The sequence below is a fragment of the Glandiceps talaboti genome, chromosome 18, assembly GCF_964340395.1.
Source record: "Glandiceps talaboti chromosome 18, keGlaTala1.1, whole genome shotgun sequence".
NCBI lineage: Eukaryota > Metazoa > Hemichordata > Enteropneusta > Spengelidae > Glandiceps > Glandiceps talaboti.
The window spans coordinates 1,622,501-1,641,566 of NC_135566.1; the positions used below are offsets into that span (position 1 = coordinate 1,622,501).

A 19,066-nucleotide genomic window follows, 5' to 3' on the forward strand; every position below is an offset into this window, starting at 1 on the left:
GAATCTGCGACGCTATTGTCGTTACAATAATTAAATCATAATAAGTCACGCATAGGAGATGACTTCCTAAGATAACAATAAGTCATGCATGATTATGAACGTCATGGATATGAAACAAAGGGCACTAAAACTTTAACTTGAACGACATCTCCAGACATACGATATTAGTGTACCTATTGTCTTGATACCCATGTGAGCTACTGCAATAAAAGATATTCATTTATAGGTATTTTGGCGGCATGTAGAAACAACGTCATGTCAGAACCCAAACAGAGCAATTATAAATGCATGACAAGAGGTAGAATTATTAGAACATGTCGTTTATGGTGTTCATGTAGCCTTACTTTCGATCGATGGGAAGACAACTTTCATTACAATGACTCACACTGTCTTCTGAAATACACAGAGAAAGTATGTTATCACCATAGACTTCAGATTCATACACAGAAAATAAAAACCATTGTAAGTTATTTGTGTCCATAAATAACATTTATGGTAATTAAGACTTTGATAGGAGTATTTTATTGGGACCACGATTACTTTGCATGCATAGCGCATCGTCGACTGTACACAAGTTCGCAAATGGATCTCAAGTTAATTACGTTCCGAAGGCCTCATCGTAAGGAGAAACACCCCTTTGAAGACAAATTTGACATTACATTCGCGGAAGGGAGTCTTTGTCATTATACAGCAAACGCAGAAAGATTTCAAATATGTAGTTATGGCAAGGGTCAACAAAAAAAAGGATTACAAATGTTTCGTTGTCATATGTCGAAGTCTCATTTCACATCACCACTAGTTTTGGACAATATTAGTGTGATACAGTTTGATTGACACAACACAACACAACACAACACAACACAACACAACACAACACAACACAACACAACACAACACAACACAACATAGCACAACACAACACAACACAACACAACACAACACGACACGACACGACACAACTAATCGCATTTTTCATACTGTCATTAATATTCAAAGCATGCGGTATACGTGGCAATTCGAGTTAGCAAACAATGGTTTAGTTTCTAATTTGAGTTATAAAAGAATATATTTAGTATTTGTTCTTTGATCATTGTATGAAACAATACATGGATTATTATACATGTACATTTGATATGTAGAATCAAGCTTTAAAGTTCATTGTGGTCATATCACTTCCTGATTTGGCACCACCAACCATTGGGCTGGCTTGATATAAAGACCTGTGTGTTGATGTTCTTTAATACACAATACACGTAACCAATCCATATTATAGTTTTGTCACGTACTATGATGCCAGCTGTCAGAATGGGTATATCTGTCGACCAGTCTGTACCGCGTTTTGATTCCGTGGATACCCCTGACATGATGGCAGGCGAAACAGAAGAAACCCTGAGTCTCTCGGTATTGTGTATCATATTATAGTATCATATTGTATATAGATGAATGACAACGAAACACATTGTCTACATTTATATGTATAACTTACATACTTTGTACAGCTATTGATAATGTCAGGATTGTGACATGTAACAGGAACTTGCTCCTGAGTTATATATATATATATATATATATATATATATATATATATATATATATATATATATATATATATATATATATATATATATATAGGTGTGTGTGTGTGTGCGCGCGCGTACGTGCGTGCGTGTGTGTATGTGCGCGCGTGTGTATGTGCGTGTATGCGTGTGTGTGCGCGCGTGCGTATGCGTGTGTGTGCGCGCGCGTGTGTGTGTGCGTGCATGTGTGTGCGTGCGTGCGCACGCTAGTATCTGCGCTCATGTGTGTAGATGTGGTAGAAATATGAATCATGTGTTATATATCACGCATTACGTGTAAGTAAAAGTATTATCTCTGGTTTAAATGCATCGCATAGTTTTAGAAATTATCGAAATTTAATTCAAAATGAACCAAAAGTTATGTGATGGATATATCAATCGTTTATTCATGCCAATGCGTGCAAATAATATTTGGAATGGACAAAGGTTATGACTTGGATTTTTAAGAAAACGTATGCCAGCTATTTTAAAAATCTGTTATCCTTCAATAGATATGTCATTAACAACACCACGATGTAATTGATTGAATCATGGGTTTGTATTTGAAATAGAGGCTATTCACTTTTAGATGACGTCTCTCTTTATATAACAAGTACTTTTTCATTATTCTTTTCCAGAGAGATGGACTCTACACCACAAAGATCAGCCTGGCTCCAGGGATACGGAGAGGTGGAGCGTCGGAGGGTCACAGTGAAGGCCACAGTGGCGGATTTGATTTCATGGAATCATATACAGACACTGAATTTAGTTACCAAAAACACAGTACACGCACTATTATAGCACTTATCATTGCCATTGTCATTGTAGCAGCCATTCTTGGTGGTGTTTTGTTCAGCATGTATGTCTTCAACGAAAGTAGCAGTAAGTTATTTTAAAGCTTACCTCATTGCTTACGTCATCGCTGTGACGTCATTGCTGTGGTGTATGTTTTCTATAACTGGGGAAACGGGTCAAAAAGTCCATCTTTCTTGAGAAGCGCCATTTTGTAACATCCGTAAAATTTACATATGCATGAGACGATGATGACGTCACAATAGGAACACCATTGTAAACTATGTCTAAACCTGACTAAATACAAATATGGCCAAACGGAAAGATGCCAAATTCTTTATTTTATGTATGCAGTGACTTCAAATAAGCCAGTTTAGAGTATATTGGTGTTGTCCTGACACGGAGTGTAAGGATAAATCTAATACCCTTAGATTTTATCAAATTTGTTCTGTCAGGGGACTTAATGGACACTTCCACAATCTAACAATATATAATTATACTGTCCGGTTAATAGCAACCTTCTCGGCAATTTCGAGAGTGAGAGCTTTCCTATTATACATGCATGGCGTTACCTCTGTTCGCCTACATGTGCTTGCATCTGACATGGCTGGACACTTGGATATAAGGGAAGCCATGTATAGACTATATGATGAGATGTGGTGTGTACCAGTCAATGTTATTACACTTTCTGTTTTTATTTGGTCATGAAGTGTATAATCGTTACAGTCTCTGTTAAATATTCAAGTTTGTTTAGTAGGGTTCGGTACTTCAAAAGCGCAGTATTTTGTCATCGACATCGTCATCTTCAAATTTCGTATTGCAGCCATTTTAATCTAGATATCTATGCCAAGTAAGAATTCTGTAGAGGATATTGCCATTGTTTTAGGGAACGTTTGTGAAAGTCGTTTTGACAATGCTTGTTTTTTTTTAATTATTAGTGAAAGATGTATCTATGTAAAATTATGACTATCTTTACATCCTGCTGTCTTGTCTGTAAAAGTTTTGTCATATAGCACATCGTAAAATGTCAAACACAAATGACCTTGTTGTCTTCACAAATTGTCTAGTGCAATGGATTAAGATGTAGATGTCCCTGTGATGATGATTTCTACTTTTCTATTAACTGAAAAAAAAATATGCAGTGGCAGTTAATCGACAAATTTGATAAGCCTGTCAACATGTAATGACATCTCGTATTACTTAATCTGACGAAGTGATTTTTCCTATTGTGGTCACCAAATCAAAAAGGCTTTCAGCACACTCTAAGAACATACACACACATCATTATCGACCAGTGTCTGGGGGATTCTTCTATTTTGCTAAAATGTTTTTGGTTATCTTTAATTCCCGCTGTGCTTTCAAGAATACAGTTTGAATAATCCACATTGTCGAATGTAAATGAACATCCATTATTTGTAATTAGGAGGTTGCCAGCAGCTGAAAATAGACAAGAGAGATGACCGCTTTTAGAGTTTCATTCTTTTGTAACCTAACCGACATCTGCCAATATCCACAGTGTGGTGATATTTCCATACATTTCGAAACACATATTAATCAAAATTTATCGCAAATTTCGTTCAGAATGGCGAGATAGAGTTTAAATAAATGCACAGCTATCCCCATTTTGATAGTATTTCAGTAAAAGTTGACCAGATCGACATTTTCCTTCATTCGTTGTCATTATAATACATTTTAAAACAAACATTCAAGTATTTCTAGTTTCTGAAGATTATCCCGTCAGAATCTGTAATGTCCCTAGAGTGGTAATTTAATGACTTTTTTCCCTACGATATATTGTGACTTTTGACGTGTACGTGTCGTCTAACATTTGAAAAGCAAGTCTCGTGGTATACGAGAACTCTACGTGATGCTTTTCGTTGCTTACTGTGACTGTACGTATACACTATTACATTTTGTAAAAGCGCCACTGTTTGTCACATACATTAATGATTAATGATAATGTACGTTCAATTCTTGAATTGACTTCACATACAGCAGTTACACCTTCAAACAAGTTGTCCATCATGAGTATGTGAAAGCAAATAACGTTAGGGATGCAAGCCCAGAAAACTTTGGCTAGAGGAGCGCCAAACTTATGAGTTAATAGTAAACCATTGACAGTGTCGAGAACTGTCTAAGGTTTACACAAAACTTTCAGTTTGATTTGAATTTCCTGTAAAATGTACAGCCACAGCTGTACTTCAATGCTCGCAGCCACTTTCACTTTTTATCAATAGCGTGTGTAGTACGTGAACTACACAATCATTTAGAGAACCGAAATATTCGCACATGCGCACCTTACCATTGTTGCTCTCTAAATCGTTTCATGAATCGCTGTACTTCTAAACACTACCAGCCTAATTTACACGTTTTGGCCGTCATGATACAAGAGTCGTTTAAGTCTAGCCTTTAACGTCCACACGTGCAATTTATTTCAGATTTAACATCACCAGCTTCTCAGCCTTCCGTAGTTATCGGGGAAAATTCAACTATGACACCTGAGCAGTCGTCGTCAATCGCGTCCAATTGGTTACTCACTCAAAGGGACAGCGACTATGGTTGGAAGAATACTCCGCAGAGTTTAATTGCCTTACGGTTAAGCAAACCAGAATGGTTCGTCAGTGATCAAATGCAAAGTACACTCAGCATTAAACGTATGGAAACAGAAATCTTAGAGCAAATGGTGGTAACTCCAGGCAGAGTTTTAGAGTAAGTGGCGAACATTTCAGTTATAGAAAAATATGTATTTCTAGCATCATGATTTTGGCGGGACTTGTGTTCGTAATTTGTCTGCTCGTTAGCCGGATACAACCCATAACTTTATGGATGTCACCTATTTTACTTTGATATCATAAACAACTTCAATTTTGATCAAAATAAAATATGCCTGGGCACATAAAAAGAAAATATTCACAAAATGATGTTTTTTCTTGATTTCTTTGCATTGAGTCATTACGTCATTGAACATTTTTACATTCCATAAGGAGAGGTCATATTTTAGGGATGGAAAGGCTGTGTGAGTGTGAGTATGTGTATATGTCTGTCTGTCTGTCTGTCTGTCTGTCTGTCTGTCTGTCTGTCTGTGTGACTGTGTGTCAGTGTGTCTGACTGTCATCGTTTTCTCAAAAACGGCTGGCTCAATTCAAACGAAATTTGGTACACATGTTTTTAGGGTAATGGCTAGAACTGCTTAGGTCTTTGTTTTCATTTATGTTAATGACCATTGGGATGATTAATGATTTTCGTTTATCGGGCTATATCTTAAGAATGCACGCTTCAAATTCAATATAATTTGGTACATACATTGATGATAACTAAGTGCATGTGTCATCTAAAGTTTGACATATTCGCAGCTTTTAGTTTTAATGATTCATTTGCATAATTAACGATTTTCATTATTAGTTGGGCTATATCTTATAGAATGTTGAAATTCAGTATAATTTGGCACATACTTCAAACATAACAAAACGCACATATGATGGAAAGTTTGTTGATGTAGCTTTTAATTTCAATGATTCGTTTGCATAATTAATGATATTCAATATAATGTGCAACTTGCCATAGAACCAGACCCGTCAATAACCCCCTCATTGACAGTATATCTTTTTTATCACCCTAAAGGCAAGATTCAGATGACGAAGCATTTACAGATATTACCATGCCAGCGGGCCTCCTAGCTACATATATAAATGCAATGGTTGCAACTTGCCAGGACCTGAATAGTTTTAGTCCGTGCAATCTGTTAAAGTCTATGGAACATGATATGCAGTCATCTTCTGAGGCTAGCAATACCAATAATTACTATTACTACAGTCTAGGACTTATCTCACTATGCAACAGTGATGGAAAAATTTCCAATGGACACATTGAAAGTATAAAAAATGCCCAACTTCCTAATGGTGGATACCGACACGGCATAGGTAAGTAGACAGAAAAACTTATTTTAGCCCCAAACGGACACCGCCCAAAGGGGCTAATACATACATTGGGTTCCGTCTATGCATCCGTCCATGCTGCGTTCACGTCACCCTCACATCTCTTGATTCAAGTTCAACCAAACTTTGCACAACGGTAACACACTGTGTGGGACTTTGTTTTGCGACTTAATCAAATATGGCTGAATGGCGGTCATATTTGTTGTATGTGTACTCACCCTCATATCTCTGGCATGCACCAACTGATTTCAAGCAAACCTGTTACAAAGGTAACATGCTATGTCAGACTTACACGTCACTTTGTGTTGCGACCATGGCTGTGCGTCTGTGCGTCCGCCTGTCCGTGCGTTCACCATCATACCTCTTGCATGCACCAACCGAGTTCAACCAAACCTTGCACAAATGTAACATGCTATGTTAGACTTTGTTTTGCGAACATGGAAAGACGGAAACCATACATGGAAAGATTTTGAAAAATAATTTAGCTTAGTATACACAGAGATTTTGGGTATATCGGCTGATTGGCTTGGCTTAACAGAATGGAAAGAATTGTTTGGGAGTATACTGTTGACGCCGCGGCCAACTTATCGAGTATGTTGTTCAGAGAAATTAATATCGACAATTTTCGGTCGTGAGAAAGTTGGAACGAACAAAGAAACTCGTGGAAGAAGAGCAGGAGTAAAGGAAGTGAATGGTAGAATGACGAAAGTGAAGTGTTTCTCAGATATTTAACTAGAAGCTCTTTAGTACTAATTTGAAGTATAAGAAGCGAGAAGGTGTTATTTTAAAGATGTGATTATTAAGTTTAATAATCATGTGTATGTAATAGAATAAAAACAAGAGTATGTCTTTTTTACAGATGCAACGTCAATGGTAGTGGTGGCGCTGTCATGCCTGTCAAAAGGCAAAAAAGAAAAGACGTCACCCGAAGCAACTATCAACAGCGCTATCCGCTACATCATACAACAACAAAGGAATGACGGTAGTTTTGGTAGTGAAATGAACACAGCAAACGCAGTTCAGGTACGGTTTTTGAAAACGTTGGGTGATCATTTGCCTAACTATAATTCGATTCAAGATATACATTTTATACAATTTGCAACATAGAAAGAGTTGGAGAAAGATTTCCTCAATGTCTATGTTTGTTTGCAAGTATCAAAGCTTTAGACATGGCAGACAGTGAGATGTCGAACTGACTTCCTTCAGTACGTACAGTACGTTCAGTGAGATGTCAGTCTGACCCCTTCAGTACGTACAGTGCGTTCAGTGAGATGTCAGTCTGACCCCCTTCAGTATTTCCTACCTAAAGCAAAATTTACAAGTGACAAGCTTGAGATATTGCAGACGATGACGGTGATAAGATGTCGTTCAATGCATTCAGTGGGAGATGTTTGTAAAGAATAGTTAATGGTAGCCAAACACCTTTAATAATAGTCAACTTGTTCTTTGGGTGAACTTCTTCCTGAAACACGATTTTAAAAGTGTATTTACCCCCCCCCCCCAATATTATGGTTATACTCATATTTCCATCTAAGTGCCAAAGGCAAAAGAAATTAAAAACCGCGCAAATTTCGTGGACTCACTAATTTAGACGGGAGAACAATCTATACCGATTACAACATAAAGTCAGATGAGCATGGATGCACCGTGACCCCTGACCTTTGATATATTTACATGTCTGATATGAATTCATCTGTAGTTATGATTTGATTTTGACTCTTAAGAGTACACTTTGTAATCAGCTGTGACGTATTCAAAATTAAAAGTGATTTGGGAAATTTGTTCAGAGACAATATTGAAGGGAAAAAATAAAATGCATGATTCTTTTTTAAGTGAAATGGTAAAACTGTATATTGTGTTTTTGTCGCAGGCGTTACTTGCAAATGGTATGGACCCCGATCACAGCACCATTAAAGATGCGTTGACGACGATTGTACGGAAGCAAAAACAAGATGGCTCCTTTGGCAGCATTTTAAATACTGCCATCATTTTACCAACACTCGCTAAAAAGACATACATTGATATCAAAAAAAGTATTGAATGTGAAGGTAAGTGAATGACTGAGACACTAATCATTTGGTTTATATACTTATATCGTCTTTAGTTACTCAATCATTTCATTGGCATTTTACTGACATGCATTTTTGATTATGTAGATGGCAATATAATCTGAAAGCATGTGGCCATGACTTGGGGTGGGGATGGGATTGGGTGGCTTGGGTGGGGTGAAATAAGGTATGAGAAAGATGCAAAGTAAATCTTACAAATATAATGTTTGACTAAAGGTTTGTGTTTCATACATGATTGTACAGTACTTGCTATTTTCTGTATGCTCTCCTACTTTAAAACGGTCGAAAACACTCAAAATTTGAACATTTAAAAATAGATTCCTTGTCTTCAGTGAAAATAAAGTCAAACAAAGCAATGAAATAATGTCAAAAATGTATTATTAGTATTTCTTCTTCTTCTCCTCCTCCTCCTCCACCACCACCACCACCACCTCCTCCTCCTCCTTCTCAGTATGTCATTTATTTATCTGTATTTGCGTTTTTGGTTGTCGTTTCAGCCGTGCCCACCCAATCCGATGACGGACTGATAGATATCGCCCTAACATTGGCGAGTGACGTCGAAGACAGCAACATCACTGAGTTGACCTTTCATGTCAATGTTATGCCAGGGTCAAGTCTCTACGAAGTCTTACATCAAGTTAAAGACCTGCATGATGAATTTTTAACAGAGTACGTGTTTTACATTCAACTCCATTCTTTGAAACTAATTTTTCTAGATTAAAATGTGTGTTTCCGATCCGACCGACCCTAGTTTAAGCCACCAACCCTAATCTTTTTTAAACATTTAAAACAAAAAGATATGAAATTCTTTGTCTTCTTAACCTACCTTCACGTCTGTTTTCTTTCCCCAGTGATGCCTGTACATATTTAAGTGTTACAGAAAGGAATATTCTGACCGACTTTTCGTTTTTGGTCGAAGCAATAAAAATAATTAAAAAGATAAAATGAAATAAAATCCTGGTCTACCTAACCTATTTTCTGATAATATGTTATCGGAAACGTTATTATTTTTTTCGCGCCTTAGGTAGAATTCGAGCTAAGCCAGTTGCAACCGAAAAGTTGTTGAAATCTTCAGTATACACTATCACTGTTCGTCCATCCATGTTGTTAGGCTCTATCTCGGGCCCAACTCAATTTGAATAAAAAATGCCAAACGTTTTGTGTACACTAATTAATAGCACATTAGGGGTATATTAGGACAACGTCTTCCTAACGTAGAGGGCGTGTTTGAGTTGTAAATAATTTTCTTGAATTCACTGGGTGATATCAAACCTGTTTGCTTTTTTTGAAAGTGACAATGTGAGTTTTTTCAAGGATGACTTGATTTCTTTCAGGTATACTAATACTGTGGATGTCTGGGGTCATTCAATTGTGTCTATAAATGGTCACAAAGCCGAGCGAACTGCAACCCACCAGAAATACTGGACTGTGCTATTATCGAAGGATATGGAAACTTCTTTGAGTAAGTATATTGCTACACGATTACTGACCAAAAGAACAACTGAAATGAGTCAATTCACACAACGTAATCTTTTTTGTTGATGTGGTGATCTCGAACTCTAGTGTCACGTTCTCACAAATTTCTTAATTCTTTTTTCTTGTTGAACATTCAAACTGGTATAATAGTTTGTATATTATATATAATACATATCAATATGGTAATTATTTATATAATATTCATAATATTTCAGCGAAGCTTGAAGGCAAAGTCATTTTTGTCACACAGCAAGGGTGGGTATGCATAACAAAATGTCCATAGTGGTCGAGGGAACTATTTGATTGCGATGGTGGGCCAGACTGTTTACATCGGGATCTGTCTTTTTGCTCCGCTGTCTTACAAACGATTTGTGAAACAGCGAAGTGTAGCTATATGTGTATGAGTTTGTATAATATATATATTTTAAATTCAACCTCATTGGTATCAAGTTCTTGTCATTTTATATCCAACTCGTAGCCACATGCCAGAAAATGTGGTAGCACGTAAACACCGCAGCTGCAGCAGCTAGAATCGAATCCGTGACAAATGACATATGTCTGGTTCCAAAAAGTACATAAATGATCAGAACTGTCGATGTTTTGGTCATAAACTCTACTTTGAGCCAAAAGCCAATGATTACGATTCCTTCTTAATACCGGTAGTCACGTTAACATATAATATGTTGCCATCAGGCAGTGAGCTCCTCCCTGGGTTAGTAGTCACGCCACATTGGAGCAGGGATAGTGTAAGGAGGGGTTCCATAGTGATGTACAGGTATATATATTATTTATTTGCCAGAGGTTGAAAAATGTTTACATATCAAGTGAGGAAAATGAAATAATCAAGTAATCACATCGCCAATTAGGAAAAGTATATATAACAGAATAACTTGAACTTCTGGCTGGACCACAAAAATAGTTTGTTCAAACTAGTCGAGTTCGAGGCCCAAGGAAAACATATACAGTAATATGATATAAAAAAATAACCAAAAAAACAAACAAAAAAAAATTGAAATAACAGACCAAAACGAAAGCAAACACACACACACACACACACACACACACACACACACACACACACACACACACACACACACACACACACACACAAGCAAGCAGACAAACAAACAAGCAGGGAAACACACACACACACACACACACACACACACACACACACACACACACACACAGATCAATGTCTTAATACCAAAAAGAATAGGGTCACAAGATGACATTCTGACCAATCGGTGTGTCTTTCCTTGCAGGTATCGATGACATCATACCCTCTGAAGGAGACAAAATAACCCTTCTGTATACGTCTGTGGCGTTGCCGCAACAGTGATCCTTAAAAGCGTTCTTCTATTTACTGGCACAAGACTCTTAAATCAACCTTTTATCCCGAAATATCATCACCACACTGTAAATTTCTTGGAATTTGGAATTTCTTGGAATGCTGCTGGGAGCGCTAAAACAGCAAGGAACGACCCTTCCCAGGAGACAGACCTTACCAAACTATGGAAGATGTTATATGAACAGTATGTTGTGATACTAGTATATAACACCGTAGGTTCAAAACTCTGTATTTAGCAAACAATTATAAATATGTAAAATCTATGTAATAATTCAAAAATTGCAATATCAGAAAAATTAGTTCATGATGGAGATAATTTTCTTTTATAATTTACAAATACATAAGTACTTTAGTAATTTACGTATGTGGAACATTACTAGTTGCTGTATCATTACATATATGTAGAGATCCCGTGGGCCTCTAAATGCAATGTTTGATACAAATTTGAAAATGTTATCCGCGTCACTGCAAAATCGACTGGCTTTACAGGAAACATCGAACTTTCTCATCTCAAATTATTTGGCTAAAAAAGCGTTGATGACATTCCCATCCTTTTGGAATCAGACGATCGCCTTATTTTGTGACGTCACTCAGGTCTCAGACTAGATAATTGGCTAATATTGGTATGAGTGACTTCTTCGAAGTATCCGAATTTTAAATCAGTGTATAAAATAAGGGGTAGAGGGTTAGAGAACATGGCCCCATGGGTAATATTTTTGACGTCACAGTGTTTGATTGAGAGATGATATTATGTTATTATACCTCCATTACCACCGTGTAGTGGTTACCATAGTTACAAAGTATTTCATTGAAAGCTGATAGCATTATGTTAGAGTAGCTTTATTAGCATAATTTACTGGTTACCATAGTTACACATTAGTATTTCATTGAAGCTGATGACATTATGGTAACAGTAACGTCATTAGCATAATGTACTATTACCATATAATCATATACTGGTTAAGACAGTTAAGACGGGTCTCCTAGTTGTACAAAATGTTGAAAGTTCATAGCATTCCAATTATGTCAGTCGTTTTAACGTTATTTGATATATGGTATTTTATACTATGTATTCATAGACCTAGTCTTATGCAAATTAGGGTCTTGCATTCTTCCTAGAAAAAAAGGAATTTTGATACTATTCTGCACTGCCACTGTACAAACTTGAAATTTCTCACTTTTTACCTCTTTTATTGGCACCAAGACACCAGGTGACACATTCCTGTCTCTATTCGTATCAAGGTATCAAGCAAACGACGTGTATTTAGACATAGTGTTGTACGAGTTCAACGTTGTATCAAGATCGATTCAGCTCAAATCTAATAGCCAGACAAATTTGCAGATATGACAGTTTTGCCATTTATTACTGATTTTAGGGTATTTGGTGACGTCTTTCTTTCCATTCGAAATTGATGCATGATAAAAACAAATTTTACGTCGACAGCTTCACAGCAAAAGTGTCGACAGTTTATTCTATGATCAATATGTGTATAAGACATGAAAATAACAATTACATGTAACTGAAAGAACACACCAAGCAGTAAGTCAGTCAAATTACAAACATAACATGGAGATTTGACTTCTATGAATGGTGCTGTTTTTAGTGTTTGATCTTTTGTTTTTGTTGACGTATACTCAACAATTCTACTGCAGTGCTGTTTTGGTATTGACGAGAGCATAACAGTACGACGTGCATCGTTCGTATAGCAAAACGTATTGTCTACGTTTTTGAGTTGAATGCACCATCAATCAGTAGTGAAATTAGTAGAAGTAGTGGTGAACCCACTACACCAATATCGTCTGGTCTGGCAAAGCATTTTATGCGATGATTAAGTTGACAAAAGTGTTCAGTAGTTCTAGCAAATTAAAATTGTTTTATGCATGAAATATTTCAGTATTATGGCAACTAACTTTCAATGCAATGATCGCAATAATATGCCAACTCACAATATACGCAATTCAAACACAAATCGCAATACTATTATCAGACGTTTACAAGAATATGTAAAATAAACAGAACTATCAAGTCGTCCTTTTGATGTGACATGATCTTATGCTGTATATAACAAAATGGTACCACCTCTAAAGAAAGTCTACTCGAAATTTCACGGGAACGTTGAATCAATGTGATATAGGAGTTACAGTACTATGACGTCACAATCGAGTTAAAAGACAAAGAATGATTTCGATAATGAACAAAGTGTTTTTTTTCGTGTTGTGTATTCGCGTACAAATATGTCTGTATGACCTTTCGACTTCTCTGCGACCTACCAACAAACGTCGCCAAATAGTATCTCGGAAGTCTGTATTAAGAAACAAATATTATTTAAACTTCGTCAGAAGAGTGTTCCTTGGAATTGTCTACCTCTGTATTTCATTCTAAGTTTTTCTTTTCGTGGAATGGGGCATTTTAAAGTCTGGTTTGATTATTTTGTCAAATGTCACATTCCATGTAGTTCATATGTACCCGTTATGTTGTTTTGTCTATCCTTGCGTTTGTGTATTGCTTATTGAAACGCTTCAAGAATGGTCCCCCAACAAAGTACGCCCTCTATAGTATTGGTCTAAAACATCATGGCACAAATTGATAAAGTACTAGTCACGTATTCCCTTAAATGTGCGTGATTTAAATTTGTTTATCAGTGGGTTTAGGGCGTGTTTACCCTCCTTGTAAGTACATGCAGTGTTCAGCTGAGTGTTGTTGACTCGTTTTCATTTCCATTAGCTGACGTTTTAAAACTGTAAAAACACTAAGTAAAAACGGACACAATAGAGCCGACTGGAAACAAAACATCTTCATCTCTGTTGAGTTATAAACCTATTCAGTGGTTAATGACAATGTAATTATGGGCTATTGTATAGTCATCCGAAAAAAGGAGTATTGTAATGTAAGGCTCATGTTACACTATTGTATATGGGGAAGGGGATATATTAGTGTTAGCAATGTCTTATCACTATACCTTTCCAATGATAGAATTCGATAATTACTGAATTAGCATATTGGTTCACCCATAAATCAAACTTGAAGGGAAAATATGCCGAACTGATTTTTATTTGAAGTGTAACCCAAAGATTTTGTTGTAATGAAAGATTATTTACGATATAAGTAAAAGGAATGTAATTTTATGCAATATTAAGATATGATTTATTGTTTTTCATTTCCTGACATTATTATGATAGTATGTACTTAAAGAGTGGAAAATGTTGATGAGACTTTACGGGTAATAATGTTATTCTTGTTCCATTGTATGTTGAAGAACCTGTTAATGAAAGGTGGCATCATCCGGGTAATGCATTTAGTGTTTTATCTATAATATATAAGATAATTAAACTTTCATAAAACGTGATGGTATCCTGAATTGCGTAGTAGTAGTAGTCTGCAAGGTACGTCGTGATGGGGCGCCCTCACACACCTGTCAACCTCAGGCCGATGAGGGCGGAGCGACACGACGTATTGTACAGGCTACGTGGTAAATGCCTTAGAACTGAAAAATCACGAAATCTCAAACCCATTTCACCCTAAACAGTGGGTTTATTTTCGATCACACATGGGTACCGGGTAGATGTTTCCAGCTTGGGCCACACCCCCGTATGAAAATATTAGGAGTCCCCCGGTCGTCCATTTTGAGCTAGAAGAAAAAAATTAAGGGTTACCATAGATATTAAAAAAAATAAAACTATAAATTCATTTTTGAATCCAGTGTACTGTGATACTTGTCACTCTGTAGGAAAATACAAGATTGGCAATTCCCTTGAAAACAGCTTTTGGAAACCACTAGTTTCCTTTATTATTTCAAAGGGATCAGATTTGAGAGACTTTGATTTTTCAGAGAAACTAGTCCTCCAAGGCGTATTACCCTCACTACCTTAAACGATTCATCCACTTGTCAACGATAGTCACGGTGTTGGTAAAGTCCACTTAGAGTTGAAACCAGCTAGCCTCAGGCTGATATTACATGTAGTGTTTTTTGGATTCAAACATTCTACACTACAGAGTACAATGAAAATATGAATTCTCTTGTGTAATGTCAGTAGTCTCTGAACAACACAAATATGGAAAAGAATGGCATCATTGTCTATATCGTCTCTTGAAAGAGGGGAATGCACAAGTAATAAACTAATTTTGTACTGAAAACATGGACTTAAACTTGAGTATTGTATTGTATGTGTGTATGTATGTATGTATGTATGTATGTATGTATGTATGTATGTATGTATGTATGTATGTATGTATGTATGTATGTATGTATGTATGTATGTATGTATGTATGTATGTATGTATGTATGTATGTATGTATGTATGTATGCATGTATGTATGTATGTATGTATGTAATATTTTTTTTAAATAATTGGTTTATGTATGTAATATTTTTTATTAATTTTTTTATGTATGTATGAATTTATGTATGTATGTATGTATGTATGTATGTATGTATGTATGTATGTATGTATGTATGTATGCATGCAATATTTTTTTTAAATAATTTTTTTTATGTATTAGGTATGTATGTATGTATGTATGTATGTATGTATGTATGTATGTATGTATGTATGTATGTAATGTTTTTTTTAAATAATTTTTTTGTATATATGTATGTAATATGTTTTTAGATAATTATTTTTTATGTATGTAATATTTTTTTTAAATAATTGGTTTATGTATGTAATATTTTTTATTAATTTTTGTATGTATGTATGTATGTATGTATGTATGTATATATATATGTATGTATGTACGTACGTACGTACGTACGTACGTACGTAAATATTGTCATATGTATGTATGTATGTATGTATGTATGTATGTATGTATGTATGTATGTATGTATGTATGTATGTATGTATGTATGTATGTATGTATGTATGTAATATTTTTTTTGATAATTTTTTTTATGTATTAGGTATGTATGTATGTATGTATGTATGTATGTATGTATGTATGTATGTATGTATGTATGTATGTATGTATGTATGTAATGTTTTTATTAAAATAATTTTTTTGTATATATGTATGTGATATGTTTTTTAGATAATTATTTTTTATGTATGTAATATTTTTTTTAAATAACTGGTTTATGTATGTAATATTTTTTATTAATAATTTTTTTATGTATGTATATATATATATATGTATGTATGTATGTATGTATGTATGTAATATTTTTTTTAAATAATTTTTTTTATGTATGTATGTATGTATGTATGTATGTATGTATGTATGTATGTAATATTTTTTTTTAATAATTTTTTTTATGTATTAGGTATGTATGTATGTATGTATGTATGTATGTATGTATGTATGTATGTATGTAATGTTTTTATTAAAATAATTTTTTTGTATATATGTATGTGATATGTTTTTTAGATAATTATTTTTTATGTATGTAATATTTTTTTTTAATAACTGGTTTATGTATGTAATATTTTTTATTAATAATTTTTTTTATGTATGTATATATATATATGTATGTATGTATGTATGTATGTATGTATGTATGTATGTATGTATGTATGTATGTATGTATGTATGTATGTATGTATGTATGTATGTATGTATGTATGTATGTATGCATGTATGTATGTATGTATGTATGTAATATTTTTTTTAAATAATTGGTTTATGTATGTAATATTTTTTATTAATTTTTTTATGTATGTATGAATTTATGTATGTATGTATGTATGTATGTATGTATGTATGTATGTATGTATGTATGTATGCATGCAATATTTTTTTTAAATAATTTTTTTTATGTATTAGGTATGTATGTATGTATGTATGTATGTATGTATGTATGTATGTAATGTTTTTTTTAAATAATTTTTTTGTATATATGTATGTAATATGTTTTTAGATAATTATTTTTTATGTATGTAATATTTTTTTTAAATAATTGGTTTATGTATGTAATATTTTTTATTAATTTTTTTATGTATGTATGTATGTATGTATGTATGTATATATATATGTATGTATGTACGTACGTACGTACGTACGTACGTACGTAAATATTGTCATATGTATGTATGTATGTATGTATGTATGTATGTATGTATGTATGTATGTATGTATGTATGTATGTATGTATGTATGTATGTATGTATGTAATATTTTTTTTGATAATTTTTTTTATGTATTAGGTATGTATGTATGTATGTATGTATGTATGTATGTATGTATGTATGTATGTATGTATGTATGTATGTATGTATGTATGTATGTATGTATGTAATGTTTTTATTAAAATAATTTTTTTGTATATATGTATGTGATATGTTTTTTAGATAATTATTTTTTATGTATGTAATATTTTTTTTAAATAACTGGTTTATGTATGTAATATTTTTTATTAATAATTTTTTTATGTATGTATATATATATATGTATGTATGTATGTATGTATGTATGTAATATTTTTTTTAAATAATTTTTTTATGTATGTATGTATGTATGTATGTATGTATGTATGTATGTACGTACGTAAATATTGTCATATGTATGTATGTATGTATGTATGTATGTATGTATGTATGTATGTATGTATGTAATATTTTTTTTTAATAATTTTTTTTATGTATTAGGTATGTATGTATGTATGTATGTATGTATGTATGTATGTATGTATGTATGTATGTATGTAATGTTTTTATTAAAATAATTTTTTTGTATATATGTATGTGATATGTTTTTTAGATAATTATTTTTTATGTATGTAATATTTTTTTTTAATAACTGGTTTATGTATGTAATATTTTTTATTAATAATTTTTTTTATGTATGTATATATATATATATATATGTATGTATGTATGTATGTATGTATGTATGTAATATTTTTTTTAAATAATTTTTTTTATGTATGTATGTATGTATGTATGTATGTATGTATGTATGTATGTATGTATGTATGTATGTATGTAATATTTTTTTTAAATAATTTTTTTTATGTATGTATGTATGTATATATGTATGTATGTATGTATGTAATATTTTTTTTAAATAATTTTTTTATGTATTAGGTATGTATGTATGTATGTATGTATGTATGTATGTATGTATGTATGTATGTATGTATGTAATGTTTTTATTAAAATAATTTTTTGTATATATGTATGTAATATGTTTTTTAGATAATTATTTTTTATGTATGTAATATTTTTTTTTAAATAACTGGTTTATGTATGTAATATTTTTTATTAATAATTTGTTTTATGTATGTATGTATGTATGTATATATATATATGTACGTACGTACGTACGTACGTAAATATCGTCATATGTATGTATGTATGTATGTAATATTTTTTTTAAATAATTTTTTTATGTATGTATGTTTGTATGTATGTATGTATGTATGTATGTATGTATGTATGTATGTATGTATGTATGTAATGTTTTTTTTAAAATAATTTTTTTGTATATATGCATGTAATATTTTTTGAAATAACTGGTTTATGTATGTAATATTTTTTATTAATAATTTTTTTATGTATGTATATATGTATGTATGTATGTACGTACGTACGTATATATCGTCATATGTATGTATGTATGTTTGTATGTATGTATGTATGTATGTATGTATGTAATATTTTTTTTAAATAATTGGTTTATATGTATGTAATATTTTTTATTAATTTTTTTATGTATGTATGTATGTATGTATGTATTAAAAATATACGATATATACGTACGTACGTACGTACATACATACATACATAAAAAAATTATTAATAAAAAATATTACATACATAAACCAGTTATTTAAAAAAATAATATGTATGTAATGTTTTTTTTAAATAATTTTTTTGTATATATGTATGTAATATGTTTTTTAGATAATTATTTTTTATGTATGTAATATTTTTTTAAATAACTGGTTTAT

General features: G+C 32.9%; 1 protein-coding gene across 2 annotated transcripts in view; it reads left to right on the top strand.

Moving 5' to 3' along the window:
* LOC144449171 (transcobalamin-2-like) overlaps positions 1 to 15,302 on the top strand; it is a 50,106-nt gene extending 34,804 nt beyond the window's left edge. For both annotated transcript variants that reach the window (XM_078139670.1, XM_078139669.1), the window contains exons 2-9: positions 2,195 to 2,438; positions 4,787 to 5,057; positions 5,970 to 6,268; positions 7,143 to 7,306; positions 8,154 to 8,331; positions 8,850 to 9,021; positions 9,687 to 9,814; positions 11,094 to 15,302. In XM_078139670.1, coding sequence (XP_077995796.1) covers positions 2,195 to 2,438; positions 4,787 to 5,057; positions 5,970 to 6,268; positions 7,143 to 7,306; positions 8,154 to 8,331; positions 8,850 to 9,021; positions 9,687 to 9,814; positions 11,094 to 11,170 — 1,533 coding nt within the window. In that variant the 3' untranslated portion in view covers positions 11,171 to 15,302. The remainder of the gene's footprint in view (positions 1 to 2,194; positions 2,439 to 4,786; positions 5,058 to 5,969; positions 6,269 to 7,142; positions 7,307 to 8,153; positions 8,332 to 8,849; positions 9,022 to 9,686; positions 9,815 to 11,093) is intronic.
* Positions 15,303 to 19,066: the final 3,764 nt, after the last annotated feature.